General features: G+C 35.4%; 1 protein-coding gene across 1 annotated transcript in view; it reads right to left on the bottom strand.

Moving 5' to 3' along the window:
* The window catches only part of CNTN6 (contactin 6), a 312,379-nt gene that overhangs the window by 69,225 nt on the left and 226,744 nt on the right, over nucleotides 1-16,410 (bottom strand). Inside the window, 4 exon segments of the mRNA XM_054504630.2 lie at nucleotides 1,009-1,159; nucleotides 3,342-3,471; nucleotides 4,993-5,129; nucleotides 8,743-8,927. Of these exon segments, the coding sequence (XP_054360605.2) occupies nucleotides 1,009-1,159; nucleotides 3,342-3,471; nucleotides 4,993-5,129; nucleotides 8,743-8,927 (603 nt within the window).

Here is a 16,410-nt window from a genome sequence, read left to right on the forward strand (position 1 = left end):
AGAAGATTCAATGCCAACACCCAAATTTCTAGTTTTTCTTGAAATGTTGGAAGTTCTACAACCCTGTCTGAAGTTCTACCCTCCCACAAAACAATGTCTGCCTGGATTTGGAGTGACTATCTAGTTTTGGTGTAGAACTCACTCTCCAGGCCATCACAGCCTTGTCTCATAAGACTGGCAGACTGCCATTTCTCATCACACTTGAGCTGTCCTTTCTTTTACCTGGCCTGTCTTGTTCATTTATGTTACCTGCCTGATCAGGTATGCATGTGAGTTAATGATACGTATGAGGCCTACAAAGTGCTCATTGAAACATTTTCACATCTTCAGCACAATGGCTCATTCCATTGCACATCTGATCACACAGTAACACACACGGGTCATTACAGTAGATCTCAACTACCGACTAGTCATCTCTGGGTGTATAAGGTTCTATACTACAACTCAATGAAATGTATTCCAAGTAGAGGGAAACACCTGTTTTGCTCTATCTAAACTCTCCTAGAAAACATGCCAGTGCTGATCCAGGTTTTCTCCATCACATCCAGAATAGAAGGAAACCTCTCTTCTTTCTCTACAGGAACCTCTCTACATTTTTTTCATGTGGTGAATTCATTTTGTCATGGGGTGAACACCTGTGTGACTATTTAAAAACCGCAACACCAGGTGTGTGAGTATAAGTGTCTCTCTTTTGTGTAATGCTCTTCTCACTGATTTCTCAGCAGGCTGGGTCAGGAAAAATCTTCAAGTTGAATATAGAAAAAGGTCTTAAAGGATTTTTAAAAATATAGTATAAGTGCATGCACGAAATATATTGCAGCAAAATTATACAAACAGGTCTTAAGTTTATAAGATTCTTTAGTTTTTGCTATCATGTGGAAATGTTTGGTATCTGTGAGTACCCAGTCGTAAGTTTACTATAAGGGAGAGAATTTTAGAAGACTTAGATTTGGAAGATACTGTACTATAAAATAGTTCAAACTATAACAAAAAAAGAGATTTATTTACCTTTTGCTTTGTCTCAGGCTCTCCATTCCTCTTTTCCAGGAGATAGTTGCCCTAGGAAAAGCATTTGGCTTGCATTTGATAGTAATATCCCCACCAACTTGAACAACTGAATTCTTTTTAATGGGATTTTTAGAGAAATCAGGAGCTGAGGCTAAAAACAAAATTAAAAACAAAATTGTTAAGTTTCTCACTTAATTAACATGTGGTAATGTGATGATGTGGTATATGAGACTAAATTTAGTATTTGTACCCAGAGCTCTTTTTCAAGCTATTTTGCTCAGGCTGTTCTGGGGCCAGTTACCAACTTGGCATTTTGGAGTTCTGTTTTAATTTGAAAAATGAAGATGACAATAGATACCACCTCAGAATTTTACTGTGGAGATTAAATGAGATAACATCTGTAAAGAAGTATAGCAGACTGCCTGGCACCAAGTATGTGCTCAATAATGTAATTTATTTTTGTTTTGGTGCAAGCCATTGGGATTAACAAAAGCCAGTTGGATTGGGGGAAGAAGCCAGTTACAAAGAGTCACATTCTTAACAGTGTTTAAAATAAAGAGGGTGAAGATGGTTCCATAAGAGACAGAAGAAGGGATTTGAACCCTGATTAGGGAAATCACCAAATCTATTCCAGTTAAGGTAATGATCCTAAATGTGAAATGTAAGATAGCATTGAATTAAATCAGGAATACTCTATTACTATGTCAGATTTCTTCAGACAAGCCTTTAACCAGCAAAATGGAAATACTCTGTCTTCTGTAGAAGCAGGCAGGCTGAGCAGAAATTAAAAAAAAAAAAAAAGTCTTTGTCAGTTTCAACTTTGTCCCCACTCAAGAGATGTTGAACAAATATAAGTTCATGAGAGTGAGAAATTATTAGACTGACTGGATGCATCTGAGTCTTTCCAGCTTCATGAATGTGGGAACCCATGTATCCAATCCCCATCCCTAGTCTAAAGTCTAATTGAGCTGAAATTCTCTCAGATATGCCATACTCTTTTGTTTCTCGGCATTTCAAGTATTGTTTCTTTGCCCTTCCACTGACCTGTGCATGCTTTTGCTTTGGATCTCAGCTTAAAGAGAACGTCCTCAATTTAGGGTTATATTCAACTTGCCATGAAGTCTGACAACAATTACTCAATTATTGACCATAATAACCATATCTTTAAATTTAGCTTTCTTTTCTCGGTGAAACTATAGGTTCTCTGAAAGTAAAGATCACTTAAGTATTGATAATCATATTTTTAGTGCTTAGTACACATAAATGTTCAATACATAGTAGTAGTGATTCAAAGAATAAACAAACAAATCAATGGCCATTGTCCATAAGCTCATGAAATTTTGTCTCTTTGCTTGATCTTTCCTCTCTTTTATCTCCTTTATTCCTACTATGAAGAAAACTTTGTGATAAAAGACACTAATGGGTTATTTATTGTAACAGACACCACTGAGATTATCATTCTCAAACTGCTTCTATCACTTCTTTCACTATAGGGACTTATCTGCCCAGCTTTCCTTCAGGTCTGGGTGGCATTGTGGCAAAGTTCTAGCCATTGGCATAAAAGGATTTTACTGTAAGGACGCAAGGCAATTTTGCATTTTCTAATGAGAGGGATAGATTTGGTCACTTTTGTCCCTACCTTCCCCTTCTCCTTTAAGTAGGGACTTTATTTCTGTAGCTATAGCAGTCATCCCCTCAAGGCTATAAGCATGAGGGGAAAGTATAAAGAATAACATCATCAATCACAGTCCCATGGCTCAGCTACCACCCCTGAACTTCTTGTTAAGAGAAAATAAATACCTGCTTAAATCATTATAAATTGAGATTTTTTTTTAATTGGCAGATGAAAACTCTTTTTCTTTTTTTTTAACTTGAGAGAGAGAGAGAGAGAGAGCATGAGCAGGGAGGAAAGGGAGAAGCAGACTCCCTGCAAGCAGGGAGCACGACGTCGGGCTGGATCCCAGGACCCCAGGATCATGACCTGAGCCGGAGGCAGACACTTAACCAGCTGAGCCACCCAGGTGCCCCAGATGAAAACATTTCTAATGGATAATTTTGAATTGTACTCAAAACATCATGTGCTAGGATCTGCTTTGGACGAGACTTTTTCTGGTTTGGATGCACCCAACAGTGGGCTTCTCTGGAAGCCCTAATGTACTGCTCAAGTAGAATAATAATTACCACCCTGCATTTTTTTAGTTAATTTAGACATTTCCCATTATTTCAAGGTAAAGCAATCTCTAATTTACAGAAAAAATTGGATTCATATTATGTATAATCATAGCTTGCTAAAATGTCATTTTGAATTTTTTGGTTATAAATGAATGACTTACCTAATACTCTCAATTCTGCATTTGCATAAATTATCTGATATTTGTTTTCTGCAGCACACTGGTAGACACCAGAATCTGACACATTCAGCATAGTTATGGTAAGTGTCCCATTTTCTATTTGAATTCTTTCCTAATAAAAGAAAAATCATGTAAAAGTGCTAGTATGTTAATGTAGGCATTTTCTTAACCAGAATACATTATTAAACATTTGTGCTTATCTACAAGATGGGATATTTTGGTGTATGAAAACTGATGTTTATGAAGATGAAACTTAATATCCTGCAAGATTCTGAGCAGCTTTTTGAAGTTAAAAAAAGAAACATCCTTCATATAATTTTAATGGTTAGTATATTTTATGTTATCTCATTTCTTTGAAAATTGGCATTGTCTGCATAGAGTGTATATTACTGTTCTGTTATATGGTATATAAAATAATTTGGAAGATTGTACCATTCCGATTATTCCAGAAAATATGGTTAATAATAACGTTAGACATGAATATAATGGTTGAAATTCCTTTGGCTTTCCATCCTAAGGTCTCCAAAAGACTTGAAATGTGATGACTTGATAATGTTCTAATTGAGTCATAAGTTGGAGAAGCTAAATTCTTTTCTGCAGCCTGCCATAGTATGCTTAAACAGCCAAAATCTGTTACAGAGTCCCATTTGGAATATAGAAATACAATTTTGAGTGCACATAATGAAATGGTTTAATAGAGCAAATATAATTTTAAAAAAATATTTCAATATACTTATTACCATCCTTTAAAGATAATAAAAGTAGGCTGGAGGAAACAGAAAATGCTCTATGCAAAAGGTATTCAGGAAGAAAATTCCACTAAAACCAAAACAAAGAACAGCATTATATTCAGCTTCTAAACACCAGATGTTCCTGGTGTCCCTAGCTGTGCCTACAAGTGCAAAGTAAAAGGGAGAATTAACACAATTATTTGGATGATTTGATGAAAAAAATCTCTCATTTTCAGTATACTGTAGAACAAAAGTATAATTTAGACTGAAAAATGTGGATAACTGCCTCAATTCTCCACTTCCTATGGGTTTAGAGTCATTAGTTTTCAGAAAAGCAAGATACTAGATAATGTTTAAGAGCTTGGATCCTGGAATCAGACTACATTTAGAATATAAATTCTAACATTCATTATCTACTGTGTGACTTTGGACAAGTGACTTAACCTCTCTGAAACCGATTTTCATCATCTATAGAAGAAATAATGTGAGCATCTTCCTTATAAAATTGTCATGAGGATACAATAAGATAACGCATGGAAAAATATTTACACAGGACCTGGAGCATACAAGAGTTCGGCGGATGTTAATTATGATGACAATGATGATGATGATGATGACGATGATGATGCTGCTGATGATATGTGAATGTGGATCTATCACAGACTAGTGTGTGACCTTATGCAAGTTGTCTTCTCTACCCTTAATTTTTCTCATTTGAAAAATGGAGATAATATTAATAGCTACTTTGAGTTTATTTAAGTATTATATAAATTAGTATATATGAAGAGTATACTACATATCCTAACACCTCCTAAGCATTCCATAAACATTTGTTGTTGGTAGTAGTAACAAAATTTCCCTAGGAAAATAGGTGAACTTTTAATATCAACATAGATACTTACCTCTGGATTGAGGCGTTCACCATTCTTTAACCAGGTGTACCAAGGATTTGGCTTTCCACTAGCTTTGCATTCCCAAAACAAACTGTCATAGATAGACAGGTATGTATTTTGGATTTTTTGTTCCCATTCTGGTGGGGCTGTTTCAAAAATAGACAAGAACAACTACTTGGCAAGTCAATTATCCAAAATATTGTGCAAAATTCCAAGGTCTGTACAAAGCAGAAGGACAAGGCCTACTGGGTCCAACAGTGCTGCAAACACATGATTTGGGGGAAGGGAAATGCAGAAGCCTCAATGTGGAGCAACGGAAATCTTGATATAAATATCAGTGGTCCTTTGGCATAAGATAAGTATTTGCCACTTGTCATTTTGATGTACCTTTATGGCAACTTGGGAGGTGGGAAAAAGGTCCAAATGCAAAACAAGGCCAGAGAATAATTTCATGGTAAATATTAGTATATAGGTCAAGTTAGAGAATGTATACCAAATCTGAACCCACCGTGGGCAAAAGACCCTTGATTATATTTGGTCTGAACTGTTCTAAAAGTAAGTGTATCTGTATCAGACATAATTACAATTCAAATAGGAGCCTTATCACATTTTAGTAGGATTACAGTCCAATTTTTTTTTTTTTTACCCTAGATAAAACCTTTGACAGGCAATGAGTACTGAGGCATTTATACTAAAGTGCTATTTAGGTATAAGGTGGTATTATCCTTACTACCATTGACAGAAACAGGTGGGGTATAAATTAAATGTTTTAAAACTAATATTTCTTCCATAAAGATGATACGGGACTGCTAAGCTGTGTCATTTAATCCCTCTCTTATTTAGGACTGTCCTCAGATATGTAAGAGTAGATGAAATTTCCTTTAGAACTGCAGGCTATTACAGGTTAGATGTTTTATATGTCCAATTGCAGTTAATTCTCCCTCCAATTATTTGTAGAGGATTTTTGCAGAGATGTTAGGTAACCGGCTCAAGAAGACATAGTTAAAAAATAGAGAAGCCAAAATTTGAACCCTGAAAGCAGAGCCTAAGTCAAGGGGTTGTGTTCAGGTTGTCTGTTTGGGAATGCCAGCCCACAGGTAAGGTGTCAGGAAAAGGAATAGTCACCAGGGAAGGAAAGAGGCAATGCAGGGATCAGTTATTGAGTTGGCCACCAAGATCGGCCACTTAGAGCTTCTGTGAAGCTCTAAGGGGTCTTTACAACTGCCTCCCCAGGGAAAGGAAGAGGAAGCATTTGTTCACTGGCTCCTGTCCACACTCGTTCAAGGGTGGTATAGGCAGTATGTATTAGCACGTCCAGGTTGTATGTGCTTAAGCACTGAGTAGGCTCTTGAGAACAAAGAAACCTGGAGGGGGAAACAAGATGGACTTCGTGTGGCACCTGAGATGAGACTCTGTCAGGTTATACCTACAAAACATAGAGCTGCTCACTGTAGCAGTGGCTGAAGTAAGAAGTGGGACTGAGAGTCTTTGAAACGTTCTGCACGTACAGCCAACTTCCCGGGTGTTCCCACTGCAACGTTTGCTTCCCCTTAAGATCAAAGTTCCTCTAGGGAGCTGGCCACTGAGAAGAAGGAATCATGATGTCTCACTGTAGTAAAAACCAAGCCTGGGATTACCATCTGTGGAAATCAGGACGACTTCCAGTTACAGAACATGCTCATCATAGGTTTAAGGGACAAATCAAGGTAAGACTAAGAAGAAGTGGGTGTGTGGGTGAAATTGAGCCATTGTTTCTGAATATTAACAAAATTTTATAATTTGTAGATGATTGTTTAGAAATTGTCTTAACATATGTTTGACCTGGGAGAAGGTATTCATCCATAAAATTCATATAACTTATAAAAGTTTGAAATATATATGGGTTGTTGTTTAATACAGTAATTATAACTTTAAAACACATTTATTTATTTAATATGTAAATTCTTTGGATGTTTTGGATTCTGAAGACCAAAGTTTTAAATCTTCAACTACATAGTAAATGCTTGAAAGAAAGGACTTAGGATTTCAGGTCAACTATATGGGCATAGATTTTAGATTTTATTTTTTTTCCCCATTGAAGGGTTGTGGAAAGTCACTTAACTTCTCTGAATATGTTTCATTTCTATAATGATATTAATATTTTAAGGATTTATTTTGGAGGTTATCAAGACACAATATAGAGGGATAGGGTTCCGAATTATAACTTAAACACAGCAGTATAATAAAACTGATTCTTTTCTTAAAAATTTCAGGTCTTATGCAATTCTCAGGTAATTGAGTCAATTAATTGCTCCTTTGGGAGCACAATGACAAATAATTAATAGGTGAGCAAGAAGCTTAATATTTGTCTTATTGACCAATTATTCATTATTACTCCACAAAGGCCATTTGGACTCATTAAATGGCTAATGACATGTATTCCTACCTCTTATTATTGTTACCAATTACATGAATTGATATATGTAAAATCCATTGTGTAAGTTAACAGTTTCTGTAGAGTTGTGGGAAAAGGCACTTTATTATTGATTTCCGGTTTAAAGATACTCTCAGTTTCAGATAATCATTTAGATATACCTTTGCCTATTTAATAGAAAAATTAAGTATCTATTAAAAACAAGCCAAAGCCTTTAATACTTTGGTGCCACTAAAATACTTCCAGTCACATCCTTACTATTTTATTTACAATGGATGCTAGATTCGAAAGACTGTTCTTTAAAAATACATACATATATATGTGTGTGTGTATATATAGAGAGAGAGGAATAATCAGCAGGATATCATATTCTATATATAAAATAGTACTTTTCATTCAAGGTTAAAATAGGAAATTCTAAAGGAAATGGAAAATAATATAACAAAGGCACAATATGTTCTCCACACAGGATACTCAATTGCCATACCTATGAGGTAATTATAATACCATAGACTTTTCCAGTTATGAAAAAAATATATATTTTCTCCAATTACTTTATCATTGATTGTAAACATGTCACACAGAAACATGTTACATAGAAAAGTATTTTTGGTCTTGTATAAATACGGTCTTAAAAAGTTCTCCAGTATGGATATATTAAATTTAACAAAGAAGTTAAGAATATCTTAAAAGCACCAAACATTCTGGTAATTCTGGGGTGTATTTTATGGTTTGTTTGATGTAAAAAAAAGAAGCAAATTTTATGCAAGTGTGTATTTTGGCCTGGATAAAAGAAGACATGAAGACAATTTTTAATATATGCTTTCATTTGAGATTCTGGTAATTGAGACAAACATATTTTAAGTGAAGTAATGACTTTATTTTTCTATTATCTACATATGAATAGGATAAAATCTGGAAAATAGAAACAGATACTGAAAACTACCATTCAGTATTATGTTTCTCCTGTCATTTTCTCCTTCTTTTGTGAATTCTACTTAGAATTATAATTAAGATTGTCATGGGCTGTTGCCGCATGTTTTGTGGGAAATATATTGGATTCTATGGTACTTTGTGTTTTAAACTTTTATAGCTTTAATGTGACACTGCTGATACTTTCAAGGCAATTATAATAAACAATAGCATGCAAAGACCATGATGGAATTAAAGCTATATTTAAAAAATGTCATTCCCACCTGTCCATCACTGTATTAAGCATCCTAACTAGACATGTATCTTCTTTATTTCTCCTATGACACTTCCACAACATGCTAATGACTTTCACTACTTACTATGAAGGATATTACCAAATATTTCATGTACTTTTTGAAATTCTATTAGCTTACCATAGAAAATGAGTTGACCCTTTGCAAGATTTCTTCCTCGAAGGTTGCCTGCAATGCACTCATAGAAGCCTTCATCTTCCTGTTGAAAGTTCGGGATTTCAAGAATAGCTTGGGATTTGCTGTACTTGACTTTCCCTGGCAACGGGTTTCCATCCAACCTCCTCCAACTAATATCAGGGACTGGACTAAACAGTTATACCTCATTAGAATAGAAGATGATTTAGTCTTTATGATAGCAGGATAAAATAAGAGTGTCCTTAAGAATAATTCTCAAGGAAATATTTTCAATCTATTATATTGTGACTAGTTTTCAGATCATGCAATCATTCACCATTCACTCATCCAGCAATTTATAACATTTTATTAAGTGCCTGCCATGGCAAGTCATGGTGCTATAATCAGGGAATAAATCGATGAATAAAATAGACATGTTTTCTGCCCTCAGGTTGCTTAAGACCAGTGGAGAAACATATACTAAATAAATAATAAAAAATAATACATTTGTAAATTGCAGTAAATGAAACAAAGGAAATAGGGTGCAGAAATAGGAACAAGATTATATCAATGTAAATATGGTGGTCAGGAAATTCTTTGTAAGCATGTGACATTTAGGAGTAGACCAGCTTTTTCTATATTTATAGACTCTAAGACAAAAACACAGATTCCTCTATAGTTAAATTGGTACTAACAGATAACTGAAAACATATGTGATGGGTGATCTAGATTATCAAGGGGGACTAGTACTATATAACAGACCTATATAACTGGGAGTATAGGTTCCATGATTTTCAAAAGAATGTACTCATTTATTCCTTATCTAAAACAAAGATAACAACAAAACTCTATAAAAGATAGTTTTATTTTGTACCCTATTCCTGTTAGAATTTGTGGAGTTCCTTTATTTATAGGTTTAGCTTAATTTTTATATCTAATACCTTTAGTCTAATATGAATATCTTTTAAAATAGCAAAAATATATTTAAAATATCTGAATCTAAGTGCTAACAATAGGGATGAATTTAGAAATTCATGGTGAGAAAGACCTTGCTTCTACAGATATAAAGAAATGCAGGCTGTATTTAAAGTTACAGCAGGAAAGTATTTCCTAATAAACCAATCATTTGTAGTAACAATCCCCAATCTATTTACATTAACATCTTTCTTTTTCTACTGTCAAGACATTCTTCACTCCATGGGGTGCCTGGGTGGCTCAGTTGGTTAAGCGACTGCCTTCAGCTCAGGTCATGATCCTGGAGTTCCAGGATCAAGTCCTGCATTGGGCTCCCTGCTCAGCGGGGAGTCCTCTTCTCCCTCTGCCCTTCACTCCACTTGCACTCTCTCTAGCTCGCTCTCTCTCTCTCAAATAAATAAATAAAACCTTGGGCGCCTGGGTGGCTCAGTTGGTTGAGCGACTGCCTTCAGCTCAGGTCATGATCCTGGAGTTCCGGGATCAAGTCCTGCATTGGGCTCCCTGCTCAGCGGGGAGTCCTCTTCTCCCTCTGCCCTTCACTCCACTTGCACTCTCTCTAGCTCGCTCTCTCTCTCTCAAATAAATAAATAAAACCTTGGGCGCCTGGGTGGCTCAGTTGGTTGAGCGACTGCTTTCGGCTCAGGTCATGATCCTGGAGTCCCTGGACTGAGTCCCACATCGGGCTCCCTGCTCGGCAGGGAGTCTGTTTCTCCCTCTGATCCTCCCCCCTCTCATGTGCTCTCTCTCATTCTCTCTCTCTCAAATAAATAAATAAAATCTTAAAAAATATATATGTTAAAAGACATTCTTCACTCCCTTATAGATTTCCAGATGATTTAAATATTTCTATTCTAAATATATTTTAAATTAATAATAATAAAAGTAAATCATTTTGCGAAGCCAGATTGTAAACTTTGTCAAAGATACAGGATTTTTTCACGTCAACAAAAATAATGCAGGAACTATCCAGTCAAATGCAAAGTGGTTGACAACGATCTGCAGAGTTTGAGCAGTAAACTGCAGAATATTGGTGGTGGTGACTCAGTAGAGGCTTCAAATTAAGCAAAACTGATGAAGTCCAAGGAATTTTTTATTGGCAAATAATGATGATCCTTTTGTGCGAATCAAGATATACACAATACAGAGAGTCATACATATGCTCACATGTATTTGTCAGAAAACATATCCTCCAACCACTGTGTGATTGGTCTATTTTTCTCAGAATTACTATATAGTTACAAATGTAACTTGAATTTTGTTAAACACAAAATAAAATAATTATTATGATAAACTTTAGTTTTTGTCCTTTAAAAAAGCCTTGCCACTTACCACAAATTTAGGTTGACATTTTAGTAGAATGGCATATTCCTGCCAACAATTAACCTCAGATAACTGGTTTTCTTATTAGTTCATATTATGGAATACAAAACTATAAATAAAAATGAAGTTTTAGAAGAAAATTTATTCACATAGAAAGATCTTCACCAAGTCGGGTGAATTTCATAGTATATCCCTATCATCCAGATTTTTAAAATATATGTATAGTGCATATGTGAAGATAGTAAGAGTTATTATCTGTGAGTAGTAAGAATATTAATGCCTTTAATTTTATTCTTTCTGCTTATCTCTATTTTCCATTATTTTCCTACAAAAGCATGCATTACCTGTGTAATAAAAATTTCTAAGAAAATTTATTTACAAAGAGAAAAATAGAGGCTCTGATACTTGTCTACATTCATGATCCTTTGTTGTTTTTTATGACAGTGTATCTCTGAGATTCATGACAAATACATGCAAAGTAACCAACTAAAAAAAGCTTTTAACCTAAAGGATTCAGACAAAAAAAAAAATCAGTAAAGACTGAGTATATTTCCCATAGTTATATCAAAGTTCTTTATTTTGATTATGAAGACAAGTCAATTTTTAACATCAATAAAGATCTAAATCTGAGTCAGTCTGACATTTAATAATAATTGTAATAATATCACAACAAAAAACTACTGCATATTAAACAAAAACTATGTGCTCCGTATTATATGTGTGTACAACATGCACAGATAATTTCATTTGCTTTTCCTACAAGTAAAGGTAGCAGGGCTAGGATCTATTTCCAAGTTTCCTTGCCTCAAAAAGCTATGTACTGAATCACAAGGCAATACAGACTCCACAGCTATTATAAGATAATCCTCTGATAGCTTTAGTATTTGTGGTCTTATAAGCGTAGATGTCCATTTTAAGTGTCTAAATTAAGTGGGGGCAAAAAGAACAAATCCCACCCATCCCAACTATTCTGACTTTCCCCAGAAGAACTCAGTGATAACATTGAAGTATTTCTGGATAAGCTTTTTTCCCTAAATGGATGAATGGTATATCCTATAGAGATACAGAGGTATAGAGATATACCTTTCCAGTAGAAGTAATGCAGCAGAAGATGTCAGTTCTCTCTCTACCTGTGTGCCTTCTGATCCCTTAGCCACCCCAGATTCTGAAGTGCTATTACCCTGGACAGTTAGTATCTGTATCTCTTTGTTGACAACTACCGGCAAGCTGCTGTAGCTAACTTTACCTTCACAAAGAAAGAGGTGAAAGCAGCTAGGCACATACACACCGTGAGGGCAGCTCTTCTTAATCAACAACTGACTGGGTGGGGTGGTGCAAATAGTCCAGCTCCTTGCCGCTGATGGTGGGACACCTCTAGGGTGTGATCTGCACTCTCTCCAGAGCTCCCCTACAGGACTGAGGCAAATTTAAATTCTGTTGAATTTTGCATGATGCCATACTCTGCTTGGCTGCTCTCCGGTCCCTGTCCCACTTCTCCATTCTCTTACGGGTTGTTTGTAGGAACTCTTCTATCAAATCACTTGCAAAAAATTACCCTTTCAAGGTCTGCTTCTTGGAAAACCCATTCCTTAGAATTCCCAATATGCTCTGGCCCTTTTTCTACTTTAATTACAATATCAACTGTAAGGAACCCTTAAATAATTCTCAGTATGTTATGTTCATGGAGCCATTAGACAGACAGAAATGGTATTCTGTGGTATTAAACATCAGTGGAATACCAGAGCAAAACTGAGCAGTAGAATCCTTGTGGAAAGCCATGACTGTGGAATACAAGGTCTAAATTACACCAGAATAACAGCAAAAGGCAAGAAATGTTGAAAAGACACAAGGCTGAACAGAGACAGGTAAGTTTCTCAATTTAAAAAGAACACGCTCTAGATTTTTTTTTTTCTTACCTCATTTGGTGTTGGAGTGGTAAGTCTTCTTCCATAAACCATTTAATTATGAAGAAGGTTATAAGACTCAGTGTACTGGCTTCTAACATAAGAACTTTCAATTTTGAAGAAGGGTATAAGAATTAGAGTACTGAATTCTCAATCTTCAGTGGACCCATGTTTGTTTGTTTTTTGTCTGTATTTTGATTTTCCTTTAAAAAAAAAAACAATGCTTCCCATCTTTACCTCATCTGATTTGAATTGGGAAGACTACACCTCAGGCTTCAAGAGAGAGCACAAGATTCAGATCTTGCCATTTGAAGCAGGTACACTATAGTCACTGTGATTTGTCAACTATGGGAACCAAGGCAACCTGTAAGAAATAACTACACTCAATTCTGGGACTACATTTGGAAGAACTGTTGAAGGGAGAATCTTTCTTCACTGTGGTTTGCTCAGACAGTGTAATAGAAACTTGGAACTTCTAGGCAACAATTTTCCACCAAATGGAGTATCTTTGAAAGCCAAAGTTAACACAAAGGAAAGACACTTGGAATTCTTCACATGCCTAGACCAAGTCATGCCTGATGCCCACCACCCCCAATCTCTCTTGAACATTTCTGTAAGTCCATACATCCTTTTCTTTTTCTTTTTTGACTTAAGCTTGTTTGAGTTGTTTTCCCACTGCTTTCAAACCAATCCTCTCACCAAAAAAAGAGGACTTGACAAATAGTTCTGAATGTCTGGGTCTAAATGCTATCTATGTGATTGAATTTTACAATATGGTGGATTCCCTCTGGATATTACATTTTGTACTCCATATACTAGAATTTTCAGGGCAAATAAACTATCAAAAAAAAAATCACGCAAACATTTTGAAAGTTTAAAAAAATAGAAGTCTTATCAAATGTATTTTGTGACTGCATTTGATGTTAAAATTACTAATAGGAGACAAATCAAGCAGTTTTATAAGAATTCACAGTTACTAATTAAATGTTGAGATTTTTTTTCAGATTTGTTATGTCACTGCTAAATATGAATGCATGATCCTCCTGATTATCACTGGTAATGTGATATATACAGACAGAATAAATGCAAAACACAGATTACATAAAAATGCATATGCATTTTAATGAAAACTTTCCATTTTGTCCTGAAACTTCTTATGAAGATACTAAATGAACTGCTTTAGATTTCACACCCTCTGTCTTTTCTGAAGGCATCCCAAATGGACAGTGGGTGGGAAGAACTGGAATCTACAAAAGATGAAATTATTTTAGTAATGAGCTTTAGTTTTTAAAGATTTTTATTTATTTATTTGAGAGAGAGCAAGTACATGAGTGGGGGGAGGGGCAGAGGGAGAGTATCTTCAAGCAGACTCCCTGCTGAGGGTGGAGCCTGATGTGGGGCTCCATCCTATGACCCATGAGATCATGACCTGAGCCAAAACCAAGAGTCAACAGGCTGATCCACCCAGGAGCCCCAATCAGCTTTAGTTTTTAAACGCAAGTTCATTTTTCTAAGGCATGTCATCCTATGTAAATAATAATTATAATTACAATAATAAAACTATCAGAATACTATTTATGCTTTACAGAGCAGGACATAGCTCTTATCAGCTATATTTTGTTCCACCTTTATAAGCATGAATTTTCTCATTTATAGAACAGGGATTAATAATAGTACATAATTCACAGGATTATTGTGAGGATTAAATGATACAATCCATGTGCAAAATGCTGTCTAGCACCCATTAAATACTACCTTGGAGTGTTAATGATAAATTAATAAAATAATTTAAAATCATTATTATGTTATTGTTATTATTTCAAAAGCAAAAATCCTAGCTGATATTTATTTGTTTTCTGTTCTCTGTTAAGGACTCCATATGATTATGCGTTCAACATAAATTGATTTATGAATCATTTGTCAATTAAAATTAGATCTCTACACTGTGAATGAAATGGGTACACAAACATCCCCATATGTCTCTAGAAGTAAATTTCTTGCTTCTCCCTGCTTTACATATTGACTGCTAAGATGATATTACCCCTGATCATCGTGGTCATGCTCAGTTCCTCATCATGACAGCAGAGCTCTCTCAGGTGAGATACTACATGTTCTGCTGTGAGGTATCTTTGTTTTTCAACCTGGCTAATCATCTAGGACCATGGTGGTAGGGAGGAAAGGAATTATACAGAGTTCTCCGAAGAGAAAAGAAAAATCCTATGTAACACACCTGAGCATTTTTATGAATATTAGTAATCATTAATTGAGTGCTTACTATGTACCAGGCATTGTGACAGATGGCTTCCATACGTCATCTGAGTTAAATACTCAACTGGCAGCTGTGAACAGTTCTAATTACCTTTTTGGAATGGTATTCACGTTTAGACAGGTAATTTCTGCTAAGTTATTACCTGCCAAGTCTCCTCCACTCAGAGTTCCAGTACAGGCTAATTTCTTGTGATTCACCTTCCAGTTCTTTGAGTTACCACCCATTCAATTATAAACACCAGTAGACTACTTCTACTGGGACTGCAGCATTCTTTTTAGGGTGTTCGGCCATGTTGATGATGATAGTGATGCAATATTTGCTTGCAGCTCATTCTAGTTTAAAATAAGTGGTCTATCGAAAATGCAGAGTTAATATATTAACACATGAAGAATGTCATGGAGCAAGGGGGATCTTCGAGGGTTCTTCAGAATGGAGATTATTGTTAAATCTCTTGAAAAATCTCTTGAAACTGTGCTGTTTTAGAAGGGAAGTCAAAATAAATGGTGCTATCATTAAAATAAATGGTCCTAACTGCAAATATCAGCCATTTCTGGCAACATTTTGCTTTTAGCTCCAATTCCTCCCTACACTCCCCCTTTTTCTGTCTTCCCAAATACAATGTAGAATAGAGCTTGGATATAAATCTCAATAAAGAAAACCAATCCAAAGCAACTTTCTTATTCAAAGTTTCCTCAGACCATAGGAGATGCGCTCAGGAGCCTTGCATTTCAAAAGGAGCTTTGCAAAAACCTTTTTCTGATTTTGTTACTATTTGTTAAATAAAGTTTTCCTGGAATGTGGGTCCTTACAGTTGTGAAATACTACCAGATAGTAACAGCAGTTTTCTCTCTTTTTCTTTGTTCCTCCACCCGCCCTGGTTTCATGCTTCTTAAATAAGCATTGCCATAAATAAGGACTTTTACTCGATTTTCTCTGGTCATTATGCTTTTATGGAGTGAGCATCCTATTAATTTTATCTGGAGACAGAGTATACATTTGTTAACCATCTGGCCTAGTTCCAACCTGAATTGGAAGTTAAATTAAAGCTCTTCACACTCTAGTAGAAACTGTGCTCCAATTCTATACTATTAGCCCATAAATAGAATTTTCATTACTAGTGCTATTTGAGAAAGCTTATATATCTTCCTTGGATTCCTTAAACCTCATTATCCACAGCTTAAATCCAGCCCATACTAAATTTTTAAC

The sequence above is a fragment of the Mirounga angustirostris genome, unplaced genomic scaffold (assembly GCF_029215605.1).
Source record: "Mirounga angustirostris isolate CCGP_5_RB_7025 unplaced genomic scaffold, mMirAng1.0.hap1 SCAF_1, whole genome shotgun sequence".
Taxonomy (NCBI): domain Eukaryota; kingdom Metazoa; phylum Chordata; class Mammalia; order Carnivora; family Phocidae; genus Mirounga; species Mirounga angustirostris.